Source organism: Drosophila rhopaloa, unplaced genomic scaffold (genome assembly GCF_018152115.1).
Source record: "Drosophila rhopaloa isolate 14029-0021.01 unplaced genomic scaffold, ASM1815211v1 contig_115, whole genome shotgun sequence".
In the NCBI taxonomy this organism is placed as follows: Eukaryota; Metazoa; Arthropoda; class Insecta; order Diptera; family Drosophilidae; genus Drosophila; species Drosophila rhopaloa.
Window position 1 is genome coordinate 15,012,933 of NW_025334990.1, and position 16,037 is coordinate 15,028,969.

At 37.3% G+C, this 16,037-nt stretch overlaps 6 protein-coding genes and 1 long non-coding RNA gene across 8 annotated transcripts in view; 6 read left to right on the forward strand and 1 right to left on the reverse strand.

Moving 5' to 3' along the window:
* The window catches only part of LOC108039874 (nephrin), a 30,718-nt gene extending 19,653 nt beyond the window's left edge, over positions 1-11,065 (reverse strand). For both annotated transcript variants that reach the window (XM_017117032.2, XM_017117031.2), the window contains exon 1: positions 10,682-11,065. In XM_017117032.2, coding sequence (XP_016972521.1) covers positions 10,682-10,721 — 40 coding nt within the window. In that variant the 5' untranslated portion in view covers positions 10,722-11,065. The remainder of the gene's footprint in view (positions 1-10,681) is intronic.
* Positions 693-1,188, forward strand: LOC123037484. Its single transcript, XR_006417517.1, has 2 exons — positions 693-760; positions 824-1,188. It is a non-coding gene; the product is annotated as an uncharacterized LOC123037484 (long non-coding RNA).
* On the forward strand, positions 2,700-4,103 carry LOC108039879. Its single transcript, XM_017117038.1, has 2 exons — positions 2,700-2,769; positions 3,726-4,103. Exons 1-2 carry the CDS (start codon positions 2,707-2,709, stop codon positions 4,002-4,004), a joined length of 342 nt encoding a protein of 113 aa, XP_016972527.1. The 5' UTR covers positions 2,700-2,706; the 3' UTR covers positions 4,005-4,103.
* On the forward strand, positions 3,055-3,700 carry LOC108039881 (general odorant-binding protein 56d-like). Its single transcript, XM_017117039.2, has 2 exons — positions 3,055-3,173; positions 3,249-3,700. Exons 1-2 carry the CDS (start codon positions 3,105-3,107, stop codon positions 3,501-3,503), a joined length of 324 nt encoding a protein of 107 aa, XP_016972528.1. The 5' UTR covers positions 3,055-3,104; the 3' UTR covers positions 3,504-3,700.
* LOC108039875 lies at positions 5,827-6,386 on the forward strand. Its single transcript, XM_017117033.2, has 2 exons — positions 5,827-5,923; positions 5,997-6,386. Exons 1-2 carry the CDS (start codon positions 5,858-5,860, stop codon positions 6,345-6,347), a joined length of 417 nt encoding a protein of 138 aa, XP_016972522.1. The 5' UTR covers positions 5,827-5,857; the 3' UTR covers positions 6,348-6,386.
* On the forward strand, positions 8,116-8,695 carry LOC108039876 (general odorant-binding protein 56a-like). The gene is made up of 2 exons (XM_017117035.1): positions 8,116-8,232; positions 8,306-8,695. The coding sequence occupies exons 1-2, from the start codon at positions 8,167-8,169 to the stop codon at positions 8,624-8,626; spliced, it is 387 nt and encodes a 128-aa protein (XP_016972524.1). The 5' UTR covers positions 8,116-8,166; the 3' UTR covers positions 8,627-8,695.
* Positions 9,085-9,563, forward strand: LOC108039882. The gene is made up of 2 exons (XM_017117040.1): positions 9,085-9,154; positions 9,215-9,563. Exons 1-2 carry the CDS (start codon positions 9,086-9,088, stop codon positions 9,482-9,484), a joined length of 339 nt encoding a protein of 112 aa, XP_016972529.1. The 5' UTR covers position 9,085; the 3' UTR covers positions 9,485-9,563.
* Positions 11,066-16,037: the final 4,972 nt, after the last annotated feature.

A 16,037-nucleotide genomic window follows, 5' to 3' on the forward strand; every position in this document is an offset into this window, starting at 1 on the left:
GTCGGATTTTAATTTAATTAAAACCGTAATTCCATAATATTTAAATATTACCGAATCCCAACGAACAAAAACAACAAATTAAAAACAACAAAGTTATAATTTTGTTGAATTTTTTTTCCGATTGTTTCTATGGGAGCTATATGATTTAGTCGCCCGATCCGGATCGTCCCAACTTATATTATACCTGCAATAGAAAAACAACTTCTGGGAAAGTTTCAAGCAGATAGCTTTAAAAGTGAGAGACTAGTTTGCGTAGAAACGGACGGACAGACGGACATGGCTAGATCGACTTTTCTGGTGATGCTGATCAAGAACATATATACTTTATAGGGTCGGAAATGTCTCCTTCACTGCGTTGACTAAAAATAATGCAAGGGTATAAAAATTGGTTATTTAATATATTCAAATGACTCTTAAAGTAAAAGGTGTGTCTATAGTCTATAGCCTATTGACATTCTAAGGGATGCTTAAAAATTCATCATTTGGAGGGGTATGCTAGGCCATTAATCAATCAAAAATTAAAAAACGGGGATAATTTAATTTTTGTGGTAAGGCCAGAAAATTATAATTCGACAGGCAATAATGCTGGAAATTGAAGCGTAAAACAGCTAATCACCTTGGATAATTATGCGGGAAGTCTTGCCAAAATAAAGTATAAAAGAGTTCTGTAATACTCTGATCAGTATCAGAACTCAAGATGAAAGTATTGGCTGGTTTGGTTTTCCTGCTGACCGTCGGTCCCTTATTCTCTCATATAATCGTAAGTAGCAGTGTTTTTGTTTTCTCACCCACAAATATAACTAATTATAATGATTTCCAATAGAACCCAGAAAGAAATGATTGCGCAAAAAGGGGCGGGATAACCCAACATTATTTGGAAAATTTTCCCACCAGTACTAGGGTCAAGTGCTTCTATGCTTGTGAATTGGAAAGGCTCGAAGTAATTGTCAATGGCGTGGTCGGCGATTTCAATTTGTCCGTACTTAACATAACACTGAATCTCTATAAGCATGAGCATATAGGTATTAAGATTAAGCCATGTCTGACAATTTCGGATCCCAACAAATGTGAACTCGGCTATAAGGTATTCACCTGCTTAAAAAGGCACCTTCCAGATTTGTAAAAAATGCCGAACTTGATTTTAATAAATTGAGTATGCTACAGAGACCATGTTCTCTAGAACCATAATAAGTAAAGGTCTATAATTTTTTTGGGGGTGTGATAATTAAAAAAAAAAGCAAGGCATTAATATTAGTATTAGATTCCTAGTTCTCTGTGGTAAGGCCAGAAAATTATAATTCAACAGGCAATAATGCTGGAAATTGAAGCGTGAAGTTGTGCCAGAAATCTTTTAAAACTACCCTCGATACACCGAACTGATTCAGTCTAACAAGAGAGAACGCTATAGTCGGGTGCCCCGACTATCAGATACCCGTTACTCAGGTAAAGGGAGTGCGAGGGAGATGGAGATAGAAACTTTGATCACGCATAACTTTTTAAGGAATGGTCCGATTTGAAAAATTTCTTCTACATTTCGATAGGTATTGATAAACACAATAAAACTGCATTTTTACTTTTCCGAAATATTTAAATTTTTAAAATCGTATATAAGCGATTGTGGGCGTTAAAGGGGGCATGGCACCTTTTTTAAACAAACTTGCGCTGCGTAGGAACTCCTAGAATCCGCATGCAAAATGCCAATCGTCTAGCTTTTATAGTTTCCGAGATCTCAGCGTTCATACGGACAGACAGACAGACGGACAGACAGACGGACAGACGGACAGACGGACATGGCTATATCGACTCGGCTAGTGACCCTGATCAAGAATATATATACTTTATAGGGTCGGAAACGCTTCCTTCTAGCTGTTACATACTTTTGCACGAATACAATATACCCTTTTACTCTACGAGTAACGGATATAAAAATGAAGGTATTGGTTGCCTTGGTTTTTCCACTGGCCATTGGTCCTATGGATTGTTTTAATATCGTAAGTACCAGTAACATTATCTCGACCATAAATTATCCAGTTCTTATGAAAAGGTGATTCAAAATTGCACAACAAGGGCAGAAGCCCTTAAAGAGATTAATAATAAGGGTGGCACCAATTCTACATATAAGTGCTTGCACTACTGCAGTTTGGAAAATACCAAACTCATTGTCAATGGTAAGATCGTCAAACCTGATCTTTCAACAAAGAATATACCATCAGGACTCATCGAAAGGATGAAGTTGTGTATGGATTTGAAGGATGACAACAGATGTGAACTCGGCTACAAGCTATATAAATGCTTAAATTTACATGATAAAGCAGTTCATATATACTAAACTAAGCCAAAGATAAAGTCTGTGTAAAGTCATAGTGCCAAGTTTTTTAAAAGTTTTGTCTATATTCTTGCCAAAAAAATTGGTATAGGATAGCTAAGAGAATAAAAATTTGTATTTAAAATATTTATATGGTGTAAAATAACTTTATTATATTATATTTCTTATATTATAGTTAAGGGGATGGATAAAATTGAAATGAAAAAAATTACTGGAAAATATTATAAATCCAGTAAACTTAGTTTAGAACACGAAATGTAATGTGGAAACCGGAAATTAGATTATAATTATTAAAACTCATGCGAGAAGTCGTGCAAAAACAAAGTATAAAAACTTTCCGTAATACTCCGATCAGTATCACTAATCAGTACAACTTCAAGATGAAAGTATTGCTTACTTTGGCTATCCTGGGGGCCGTTGGTTCTCTATTAACTCCTGTTATCGTAAGTGGATCTGTTTTTTTTTTCTTACAATGAAGTGTTACAAACTATGTAGTTAGTTTTTTATGTATATATAATAATATATAAAATTGCGCAAATGGGGGGAGTGCCTAAAACGTCAATTTTCATATTTTGTAGATGTATTAACTCTATTTTAACAGTTAAAGATTTGCATAACAAGTAACGGGTTTAAAAATGTAATGTGTAAACTGTGCTTAAAGCTGTTAAAATGCCTTTAAGGGCCTATTACACTTATAATGTTTAAAACTTATGCGTGAAGTTGTGCCAGAATCCCTTTAAAAATGTCTCCAGTACATTGAACAGAATCAGTCTTCAAAATGAACGTTGCAGTTGCTCTGGTTCTCCTGCTGTCCGTTGGTATTGGTGCTATACCCAATGGGGAACTAGTAAGTAGTAGTAGGTGGTTTCCTTACCCAAAAATTTTTAAATACACAGCTAAAAACTGTGTCGACTTTCAACAGGATCCTCATCTTAAAAACTGCACAACAAGGCAAGAAGCGATTAGAGAGCTAGCTGGTATTAGTGACAGCAATGATGAATTTAAGTGTTATTTCCATTGCATTTTGGAATTGGGCAATTTCATTGCCAATGGCAAGATCGTCCCCTCTCAGTTATCGTTGGATGGAATAGATAGGTCGAAATGCCTGGAACTTAAGGATGACAACAAATGTGAACTCGGCTACAAGCTCATGAAATGCTTTCAAGATTACATTTAAGGGGCTGCAGCCCCTTATCCGTAATTGTTTGGCAGTTTTGCTTGCAACCGAAAACTGCATTTAAATCATGACACAAAACTAAAATTCTATACGACTAATAATAACTTTTTATAAAAAAAATGTTTGTCGCTTTCGAAATTGAAGGTAGTCTTAAGCTTTAACCTGACCTAAAATTTTAATAAATTTTAATAAACATGTGTCTTTGTTGACCAATTTCAACAGGCTCAACCGAAACAATATGAAGAACGCTTGCTTGACGCGCTTAGGAAAGTACAGGATAAACCTTTAAAGTGCCATTTACTAGGCGATCTTGAAAAGAAATTAATTGTCAATGGCAAAATCGTCCCAGGTGATCCTTCAGATGCGGAACTTCCGAGGGAACTGGTTAAGAATAAGTATAACGAAAAATGTTGGACCATTGTGGAAGACGACAAATGCGAACTTGCCTATAAGCTATTTGTGTGTTTAGTGCGCGTTACTGGTGTTTATTTCTTCTTATGATATTGATCAGTTAACTTTTTTTTGTTGTTTAACCCATACATTTAAAGGAGAGCAACTAATAAAATTATTTGGCTTCTGCCAAAGTAACATATCGTCTAATCACAATTGGCCTTAAAATCAGAATTAGCTATGATAAGCAACGATTATGATGCGACATAAACATAAAGTACAGCAATATCAATTTCATGTCGTTGCTCATCCTCAGAAAGTCGCTTGGTGTTCCATAAGTGTGTGTAGATACACATGTTGGATTCGAGGGGCTCTGCAACAACACCGAGCCACCATCGCACCACCCTGAAAACCACCGCACCACCCAAAAACCATGCCCGATGTGTGGCACGCATGAATAGACAGCAGCCGAGCTTTGAAAGCGCATTCGCATTCACACTCATGCTAGGAAATCGCATTCTCCAGCGCTGAGTTTTCACTCACTTGACGTGCAAAGTACTGAAATAAAAAAAAAATAGCATAAAAACAGAATATGTTTGTAGAAAACAAAAAAACATAGGAAAAAAACCCAGAGGAAGAGCAAAAAAATTGGTTCAATTTAGCACAAAGACATCGGGAGGGGGGGATGCGGAGGGGGGGGCTTTGGGCCCGGCCTCATCACATGGGCCTATTGAAGACCCGGCTCTTCAGTTGAGGAAAGCAAACAACGACAACTCGTTAGCACAAATTTCAAGCGGGTGAGAGAACGAATTGGCGGGGAGTGTCAACGCCTTTTAAATGGGCAGCTTTTTAGCTTCTTTTTCGTTTACAATGGCAAAACAGGAAAAGCCACTCCACTTTGTTCTCGTTCTTGGCCGCTGATACTTTTTGGCAAATTTTCATAAACTGTTATTTATTTTTACTGCACAAAAGAAAATGTGATACAGCTGCCAGCGTAGAAGAAAAGAAGTTGTGAGCAATTTTCTGCTGCTTTTCGTTGCTCATTTTCGGTTTTCTGGCGGAAGTGAATTTGCACAAAAAATAATAAGAAACATGTTTTGCGCTTTTGACCAAAAACTGCCAGCCCAAATAGAAATGTTTACACCAACCGAAAAATAAATACTGCTTCAGGAAGAATCCAGCTTATGGAGTATGGTTTTTCTTCTCATGTTTTTTGTTGTTGGGAAGCGGGAAATGTGCATAAGCCAACTTAACAACAGCAAGATGGCAGCACATTTTGTATTTACATAAAAACAAATGACCAGCATTTTGTGTTTGGGGTCGCAACTTTGTGATCAAGCCAAGGGGGAAAGGAAATCCAGGGACAAAGTCCGAGATGGCAAGAGCTGTTCACAAATGAGAAGGTACGACCGGGGGTTGTAATTATGCGGCACTTTCCGATGCAGATGCAGGCTGATGGATATAAATATATGTATATATCCCGGCAAGGAATGCTATTTTCTTGGGAAAAAGTTGCAGGCATGAGGTGGCTAAAACTCACCTTTTTGTAAGCTGCATTGGATGATTAGATGAAGAGTACGTCACGCACAGGCAACAAAAAGCTCAAACTAAGAGCACTATGCACATATTTCAATCTATTGAGGCTCTGACATATAAACCTCCACAGGTTATTACAATTAAAATCAAAATGTTGGTTCAGTATTTTCAAAAATATACTAATAAAAATGGAACTATAGTCGTTCTATAAAATATTTTAATAGCAGCTGCGAGGGCAAAGATCCATAATTTACTGTTACTGCAAAATTGCCTAACTAATTATTAGCTATAATTAAATAGTAAATTGTAAACACAAGATAAAAAAACTAAATATAGAGATAGATAAAAAATTTCAATTACGAACAAAAGTCCGACCAGAAAACCTTTAAAAGCTGCCCGCAAAACACCGATCAGAAACAGTATCCAAAATGAACGCTTTGGTAACGATACTTCTCTCGCTGGCCATTGGTCCTCTTTTGGTTTATTCCGAACTTGTAAGTAACAGATGGCTTCTTATTCCTTAATAAGTGGGTCCACTAATACCTACTAATGATACATTTCCAATAGGAGGCCGAATTGCAGTTCTGCGCAGAACAGGAAGGTGTGACCGAAGAAATGTTGGATAATGATTCCGACGATTATAAAGTCAAGTGTTTTTATCTTTGCCATTTCGAACAGACTCATGTGATTAAAAACGGCAAGATCATCCAACCAGATCCTTCCAATAAAAAAATATCTCGAAGTGTCTGGGGAATAGCCGGCTTTCAAAGAACAAGGAAGTGCCTTGATCTAAAGGATGACAACGAATGTGAACTCGGTTATAAGTTTTTCAAGTGCCTACAACGGAACATTATCGATAATCAAGTTGAGAATTTTCTACCTACAATAAATGAGTCAACAGCAGCTATGTTAGATTAGCTATCATATACAAAATAAAATGTTACAAATTTTTTAAAACTACATTTTTTCCTGTTAGCTATGATATACAAAAAAAAAATGCTAAAAATGTTTTAAATCTCAGAAAGATAAGTTTTATCTTGTTTTTCTTTAATGTGCAGATATTCAATTTTCTGGCCCTGTGAAGAAGTGGTAAACTTTGAAAAGGGAAGCCTCCGTAATGAGGTGAGCACTCGGGCTTAAGGATAGACAGAATTGGATTTCGTCCAAATGGAGCACATACATCTCATCGGCTTTCTGTTCTGTGGCCAGAACCAAATGCGGTCAGTTAGCAACTTGAAGAGCTGCCTTATGTAGGCTAGTGCTAGTACCAACATCATTTGCTCTTTATGGCTTAGAGCTCTTGTACGCAACCCCATAACCCGTTCGTCATATAATTTGCACTCATTTTTTAACTCCTTTCTGCTGGTTTTTTTTGCTGCTTTTAATCAGAGCAAGTGGCTTACTTGCCGAGTGGTCGTAGTTGGGCAACCGATTAGCTTGGGTTTAAGCCGCTGGTTCAATGCACTGTACCAACGGCCGACGTGAAGGATTTATGCTGAAAAGTTAGTTGTGTGCTAACACATTTTAGCAGCGGCATTAGGCCAAATCGGGTTTTAAGTCCACTCTGTTTGCCGAGGTTTTTGCAGCCTTAATTCAATTTGCCTACGTAAATCGTCTGCTGATTATAAAGCTGACAGTACATATGGACGGATATCTATGCAACGACGAGCTCTCCATGTGGGTAAAAGAGATTTGTGAATTCCACTCTCCTCTGGCACCTAAAACCACATCCTCAATTTTCTAGTTGTGCCACAAAAAAGAGAGGCGAAAACAAGAGAAAAAAGTGTGTGGATATGTGCGGGCATAAAACTAATTTTGTAGGTTTGCTCCATGCTACACATAGACATATAGACTGAATGAAAATTTTTGGAGTGTGCCCGAGCAGGTGTATTTCATCTTTTAGCAGCTTGCCAACTTCGCTTCCCTTTATATTACTTCTTTTTTTGCCTTCTGGCCAGCGGTTTCTTGGCGGTTTTTGCCTTTTGCAGCTTGGCTTGTATTAATTTTCGACGCGTGCGAACCACGGAGCCTCTCCATACACATATGTATCTTGTATTTTGTGTGTATATAGCAAAGGGCAGGTGCTAATGCCACAGGGAAGTCTGGCCGAGTCGTGTAATGATATTGCTAACCTGTCAGGGACCTCATTCGCTTCCTCTCCTTTTTGTGGCGCTTCTTTCCTTATTCGTAATTCAATTTAAATGGTAAGTGTCTTAGTTCTCGGAAATCTCACTACATTTATTGTACACAAATATGAATAACATGCGATTTACATTTATTTCCAGGAATTATGGCAATTTAAGCGCATAAATTGTTAGCTGGACTTTTAAGCCACATTATCGCACATTCAAGAGCAATTTTCAAATGATTTCTGGTGTTAGCTTTAGCTTTAGCTCTGCTCACTCGTCTCCTAATCTATTTCACAACACTATAGTCAAAAATTTGCAATGCCTACTAATATATTAGCCATGCAGCATTTGGAATAACTAAGCTTAGTTGATCTTTGATTTCACTCAATGCATTGCTTACTGTTTAAATATATTAATAATGCTAAGAAGGATGAGTAAAGATTTATAATTTATTGTCATTCACTGCTACAAATAGTAAAACTTTAATGTCAAAAAATTAAAATTTAAGCACGAAATCATCATTAATTTAACAAAACTTATTTGAGAAGTCGTGCAGAAAAAACATATAAAAATGGCCTTTAATACTCTGGCCAGAATAAGTCTCCGAAATGAACGCTTTGGTAACCATACTTCTCTCGCTGGCCATTGGTCCTCTTTTGGTTTATTCCAAACTTGTAAGTAACAGATGGATTCTTATTCCTTAATAAGTGGGTCCACTAATATCTACTAATGAAATATTTCCAATAGGAGGGCGAATGGAAATTCTGCGCAGAACTGGAAGATGTGACCGAAGAAATGTTGAATAATGATTCCGACGAGTCAATCAAGTGCTTTTATCTGTGCTATTTCGAACAGACTGATGTGATTAAAAATGGAAAGATCATCCAACCAGATTCTTCCAATAAAAAACGATCACATAGTGTCCGGAAAATAGCCGGCTCTCAAAGAACAAGGAAGTGCCTTGATCTCAAGGATGACAACGAATGTGAACTCGCTTATAAGTTGTTCAAGTGCCTAAAACGGAACATTACCGATGGTCAAGTTGAGAATTTTCTACGCAATAAATAAGTCAACAGCAGCTATGTTAGTTTGGCTATCATATACAAAATAAATGCAAATAATGTTTAAAAACTCTGAGAGATAAGTTTCTTCCTGTTAGCTATCATATACATATAATACATCTAATTTAAGCACGAAATCATCATTAATTTAACAAAACTTATTCGAGAAGTCGTGCAATGCCCACTAATAAATTCGTCATTTAGCATTAGGAATAACTAAGCTTAGTTGATCTTTGATTTTACTCAATGCATTGCTTAATATTTAAACATATTAATAATGCTAAGACGGATGAGTAAAGATTTATAATTTGTTGTCATTCACTGCTAAAAACAGTAAAACTTAAATGTCAAAAAATTAAAATTAAAGCACGAAATCATCATTAATTTAAAAAACTTATTCGAGAAGTCGCGCAGGAAAAACATATAAAAATGGCCTTTAATACTCTGGCCAGAATTAGTCTCCGAAATGAACGCGTTGGTTGCCTTGGTACTGTTGCTGGCCATCGGCCCTCTATTCGTTTATTCTGATGCTATCGTAAGTAACACTATGATTTTTTTTTATTTATAATAATATAAATAAACTGCATTGAAATAGCAAAAATCACTAGAAGAATGTGCGAAAAAGAACCATGTGACTCCAGACGTCTTAAAAATAAATCCACCCGACTATAAAGTTAAGTGTTATTATTATTGTCACTTTGTAAATGAAAAGGTAATTGTCAATGACAAGATCGAATTACCGGGACTTGACAGTGCAAAACCATGCCTAAATATAAAGGATGACAACAAATGTGAGCTCGCCTTTAAGCTTCGCACTTGCTTACGAACCCATTTACCTGAACATATATGGCAAAAATTTGCTTAAGTTTGTTATGCAATGTTTTATCATTAAAAAAATAATTTCAACGTAAATATTTTAAATAAAAACAAATCGAACATTTTAACAGTTTATTTTCATTTCATAAAATAATGATTCAAGCTTCAGTCTTGTTCATCCCGATTTGACAGCACGCTAATCAACTATTTTCAATGCCCACTAATAAATTCGTCATGTAGCATTAGGAAGACCAAACAAAAGAATCGTGTTGATACAGATACAGATAGATGATAGGTGCTACAAGCGGCCTTTGGATGCAACACCACCTCTTAAGAGTCAACAATTAGCACTCGACTTATACACGAATTTAAAAAAGGAACTTTTAACGCCATACAAATTTGATAGTCAAATAGTTTTCAATTAACAGATGAACAAATACCGACAATAAAACTAAAACTATGCGGGACAAAAGCGCCAACTTTGTCATCACAAGAGTGGTGGAAAAAATAATTAAAAAGTGCACGGGAACGAATGGCAACAATGGTTGTCAGTTAAAGTGTCGGTCCCCTCACCTTTCCATTCTGCAACTTCCCTCCCTCTTCGAAGTGATGGCAAAAATTAAATTATGTGTGCCACAAAGTTCGCCTGAATTATGTCGCATAAATCAAATAAACAGCAGCCGAAGCAGGCGGAAAAAATAAAAGTTGAGGCTGCAGAAATTGTTGAGGAAAATAACTGAAACTGTGAAAAAATTTATACGAAAAACTTTTTGCATGTAAAGGGTGGGTAGTTGGTCGGAGGAGGGATTGGGGGTGCTGGTGACCTGTGTGTTAAAGCAACACTTGGCTGTGGCTACAAAATTATTCTCTATATCTATTTGTTGTGAGGCAAAAACCACAGCAGCAGCCGCCACAGACGCCGTTGACTGGGGAAACGAAAAAACAAGTGTTTAAATGTCAACCAAACTAAAAATCGCTGGAAAAACGAAAAGCAAGCAGACAAAGGAGTATCTAGACATAGGGTCCCCTTCCCCCTTTGAAAGCCCAGTCCCCGGATCCTCCAAGCCACAATTCATATGGAAAGATACGACTGCCACCGAGAGTCGGGGCTTCTTTTTTTTTGTTTGCGATTGCCCGGGCGAAAATGTCATGAACTTTTGCCGCAGACATTTATGCAAGCGGTCATCTATGAGCTACATTCGGCGGTTCATATGTTTTCAATTTTTACCAGCAATAGATAACTCACCCAAGAGCACGGCAAATGTCAGAGTTATCCAAAACTGCATCTTGTAGGTTGCTCGATTGTTGGAATTTGTTGTAAGATTGCGACACACTCACTCACTCACTTTAACTTGTTTACAGTTTGGGCTTATGTTTTGTATCTTTCGGGTTAATAACAAGCCTCAGCCAATTCAAGGCTTGGCCGCACTTTGCAAGGCATTTTGCAGAACATTTTCGTTGCACTTATTTATCACTAACAGTGTGTACGAACTGTCTAAGATTTAATAAATATTTGTCATATATTTATTTTGTTTCGAATATTTGTATATGTTTCGGCGCAATAACTTCGATCGGGTAAAAACGCAACTGGGAGCCACAGAAATGTTTGTCAACATAGACCACGCGCAGACCGACCAAGACTAAACGCAAAGTATCTGTATCTTTTAGCCGACAGGTCCAAGCGCGGCTCACAAAAGATTAAGGCGAACTCGAACATCGACGGTTTGAAAAACATGTTGGGGTCCAACTTATACAAAAATATTTGAAGCAAAAATATGTTTCATGGGTTGAGATCACCGCTAAGTGAGACATATAAGACAGAATATGTGATTTATAAGTAAAAAAGTCTTATATTTTTAAATAAAATATATTTCATTAATTCATATGTATTTAGGTGGATAAAATCGCAACTTTTAACTTTGGACTCTATTTTTTTTCGTTTTAGCAATTTAGCTATGTATATGCCTGGTATCTAAAACCATTTTGACTTTTGCAGCCAGCACTCGTATCTTTTAGAACAACTCGACTTCGTTTTCGCCAAACTTTCGTAAAGTAATCGTCTATTTCTCTCACAGCATCCATTGCTTCGGCGCCAGAGAGGTTTGTGACTCTGCTAATTGTGCAGACGCACTCTTATAAAGGCACCCATTTTCATAGCTGAATGGATTTTCGAAGAGGGGCGCCACTGAGCAACCCTATATCTTATACCTATAAGAGCTGTATAAGCTGGCCTATAAGAGCTGTATAAGTATACATATGAGAGCTGTATAAGCATTACTGTCCAGGCTGAATAAATTTTAGAAGAGGTAGGGCATAAACTCATATACCTATAAGAGTTGTATAAGCCAATTTATAAGAGCCACCCTTAGAAGAGTTGTATAAGTTGGACTTTAAGAGTTGTACTTCACAGATAATATTTAAGAGTGGGCTTCAAACTTTTTCGAAGTGTTTGTTGTTGTCTCGAGTGTTAGGCTTTTGGTTATGAAAGTAAAAGTAAAAGTATTTCTAGAGCTGCGGGTGTGAGTCGAAAACTTCATTGAACAGCGGCCACAAAAAATATATGTATATCCTAGAAGTTTTCGACTTAAGTGAAAGTGCCAGCAATGAGATGAATTAGAAAAACTTTATGCCGGCAGAAATATTTGAGTAATAGGAAATGAATTGACCGAGATTCCGGATTACTTAGAGTGGGTATCAGAAGTTATGGGGCATCGGAAAAACATATTTAAACAACTCATAATCCTGTTAAGATGTCTGCCAAGTCGCAAGGAAATGGAATGCCCAAATAAAGAAAAGTTTCAGCTTAAATCAGTTCGTTGCTTGAAAATTTAATTAAATTCAGATTAACTTGACTGCCACTTGTGCAAAACGTTTACAGGTCATCAACATCAAGTTAAATATTTAAAATCAAACAGTTCTCGACTCTTTGGAAATACGCATTTCAATGGGAAATAAATAAAAATTGGCGTGCACTCTTATGGTCAAATATCTCTTCCATATGATATTTTCGTCTGGTGGATTTTATTTTTCAAATTAATTAAATACCTCGGACTTCTCGAACAACACAAATCGCAATGCACTCGAATTTTGCTTTCGAAGCTGATGAATTGCAATAAAAATGCACTTCAATGAAAAACAAAAATCGCTTCTGGAAAATCCCCTCCCACGACACCGAGGAAAAAACAGCAAACAAGTTGGAAAAGAATCAACAAATATGTTTGTTTGTCTGTGCATCTGAATAATAAAAATTGTATGCGAGTGAAATGCCAGAGAAATACATCAAGGACGTGTAACTGGCTCATGTTGCTTGCGATCAGTGATGGTCTGGTCTATATGCTAAAAAAAATACAGCTAGCTAAGGTAATAGATTTTTTCGGAACCAGTTTGGGATAAAAGGTTTTTTGCAGTTTTTGATAGAATAAATGGCAGCCTGTTAAACTAAACTGACAGCTTCAAAAATGTATTTTGCATAAAAAAGGGGTATCTTTGTTATTTTGAGTAGCCGTTTATTATTACCAAAAAACGTGCTAATGGAGATATGATATGATATGATATAACAATGGCGCTACCAACTATGCTGCTTCTCAATGATAAGTGTTTTATCTTTGGAATTTGGTATAAGGTATTTAACACATTAAAACCCTGAAGTCTTCATGAATGTAGGTGGGATTATGATTATGATTATAATTATAATTCGGCGAACCACTCGCTTGATTTTTGATGTGTGAAATGAGTAGGCGGCAAGAAGGGATGTAACATATAGATATAGCCTGAATTATGTGGTGGCTCAACTAGTGCACAGGCTGGCTTTATTAATGGCTCATAATGACTTAAGTGAAATTACTGAAGCGTAACTGGCCGCGCTCCTCGCTATCTGGCCATCTCTCTCTGCCACTCTAGTACCATCTCTTTCCACCCTGGCTGGCCCATTTCAGCTGCAACCATAAACGGCGAGAATTCCCACGCGGCATTTAATATTCTGTTGCCCGAGTAAATTTTACCCCGTCCCCATGAACTCACCCCCCCGTTTTGACCCGGCTAACATGTTGCTTCTTCCTCTTGACGGTTGTTGTAGTTGTCGTTGTTGTTGCTTTTTGCTGTGCAAGTTGTTAAGGTCAGTTCATATATATTATGCTTTGCCTGGCAAAAGGTGCCATAAGTCTGCCACCATGTGTAGGGAGTATAAGTAGTTTTTTTCCCCCGGCCTTTTGTCTCTTTTCACTTTCCTTTCTGTCCGTTAGCAACTGTTGCCTACTTTCCCGCTTTTCCGCCTTTCCATTTCCTCTCTGTTCAGTTCCCTTTTTGCCTGCTAATTAAGCGAAATTTTGCGTAATAAGCTTGTCTGTAATTTGCGCCATCTTCTTGCCTTTTCTTTTCTGCCATTTTGTGTCGAGATGTGTGTGTGTGTGTGTTCGCTGCTACTTTCCTTTTGGCCAATCTACGGTTTCTGTTAACTGTCATCAAGGTGTTCATTGACTTTGTTATTATACCTCAATGAATTTCGGGGAGTAACTCTGTGCCGGGGCGAAGTTCAAGAGATAGATGGCAAGTAATTTCCCCACCGACTGCCGAGGAAAAGTTACTCAAGCTCGAATGGGTATAAGTCCATTGATTAACTGGGCTTCCAATTATGCCTATGCATGGTAAACTAATTGGATTTGATTAACATAACAAAGAAACCCATAGTGCAATTTGGACATATTGAATATTCTATAATTTAAAACTAATTAGAGCTTTTCGCCAGGAATTCTGAGAAACCTTGGATTGCACTATATGATTAACTAAGCAATTAGGTCAAGGCGTGAAACAATAATTAGATAGGCTTTTCATAAAAAATATTTTGTAATAACAAAGGCCATACAATGTTTTTCAACCTGACCAATGGCCATACATACAATATGTAAGTGATTTTCACAGCGGAAAAGTTCGTTGTTTTAATAAAAACCGACAAGGCACTTTCCTATTCTCACTAGTGACCACTGATTTTAGCTATAAGTATTAAAATTATACAACTTAATAAAAATGAAAGGCATTTGTTCTTCTTAAATAAACATAAATTGCATTATTATTACTTTTGTAGATAATTAAGTAAATAAGTATTATAAAAACTGTATCAGTAAATACCATATAGAAATATATTGTTAAACCATATCTTTCCAAATTGTAAATGAAAAATCTCAGCAAATATTTAAAGTACCTAAAATCCCACAACAATGAGTAAAATTCAATGTTTAGGGCAAGAGGGACACATTTTCCGGCTCCCTTCACAAGTCAGGAGCACCGCAGTGAACCCAAATCCGAAAGATACTCATATGCACCTCAATTCCCACCCAACAGCTCTCTGCTAATGTGCGGCTCAAACCTGTGCCAATGTTTGCCACTGATAAGTACGCATTATTTACGCTACGCCTAACTCGGTACACGCATAATTTCATCAAAAATTCACACCGTCAGACAAAGCAGCACAAAAGTATAATGAAAAAAATGTGAATCGTTGGGTGCAAAAAAATTGTAGATAATCATATTGTGAAATTTTTAACACCTGCTGCTTGTTGTGGTTTGTGTGTTGCCATTCCATTTTTTATCTGCTGCGAGTGGATATCAAGCAAAATAATAAAGGCATTATTTACACAGCCATGGCGACGGCGGCAACAAAAAGCCAAAATGTCATTACACACACACATACACACGCACACACACGGGCGGCTGGTGTTGTTCCAACACATGTAAACAAAACCATTGAATTAAACCGAAAATTAGCATCGATTTAAGTCAAGACCCGGCGTATTATCCCCACGGCTTACCTATGTGCCCCAGACCCCCTAAACTCGCCACGACTTAGCCCGCTTATCAGTTACGCCAACCCGACCAAGGAACACAAACACATGGCCCCGGCCTACAAAACACCTCGCTTTAAACAAATTTTGAGCATAATTTAAACATGTGTTGCCCCCCGCGAACTGACTGCCTACTACCACATCGCCTACTCGTATACGCTGCGTATGCTTAATCCCTTTTAATCCGTATTTCGGCAACGTGTGTGTGTGTGTGTGTGTCTACATAACCCCAACAGGAAAACGACAACAACAACATAAGGGACAAGAAGGACATCCGCCCCACCGAAAAACCAGCGGCTACAAAAACAACTACAGCGAAATGCAAATGCAAATCACGCCGGAGTCGCTGATAAGGTGGCATGGTATCTCCTAACCAGACTGTCCTCGTTTTTCCCCCTTTTTTTTTTGCGGATTTTCAAGTGGTTTCGAGGCTCGGCGGTCGCAGTTGTCAGCCCGCAGAGATCCTTGATAGATGCGAGTGTAAAGTGAAGTGTGTATCTGGGGGTCCTCAGCAACTAAAAGCTGAATGGCAATCTTTAAAAAGCAAATTGCACTGGTTGCTTCTATTTCTAAGGCAAAAGTTAAGGTGCAAGTTGGGAAGATCTTATCATAAGCAAATATTTGAGAACAACAAACTAGCTCAAAGGTAAACTTAAAGAAGGTAATGAGGTAAGTATCCTCCCTTAATAAAACAAAAGTATATTCGTGAATAACTTTTAACTGGTTTTTATAAGTTTTATAAGGTTGAAGGTTAATTATATAATT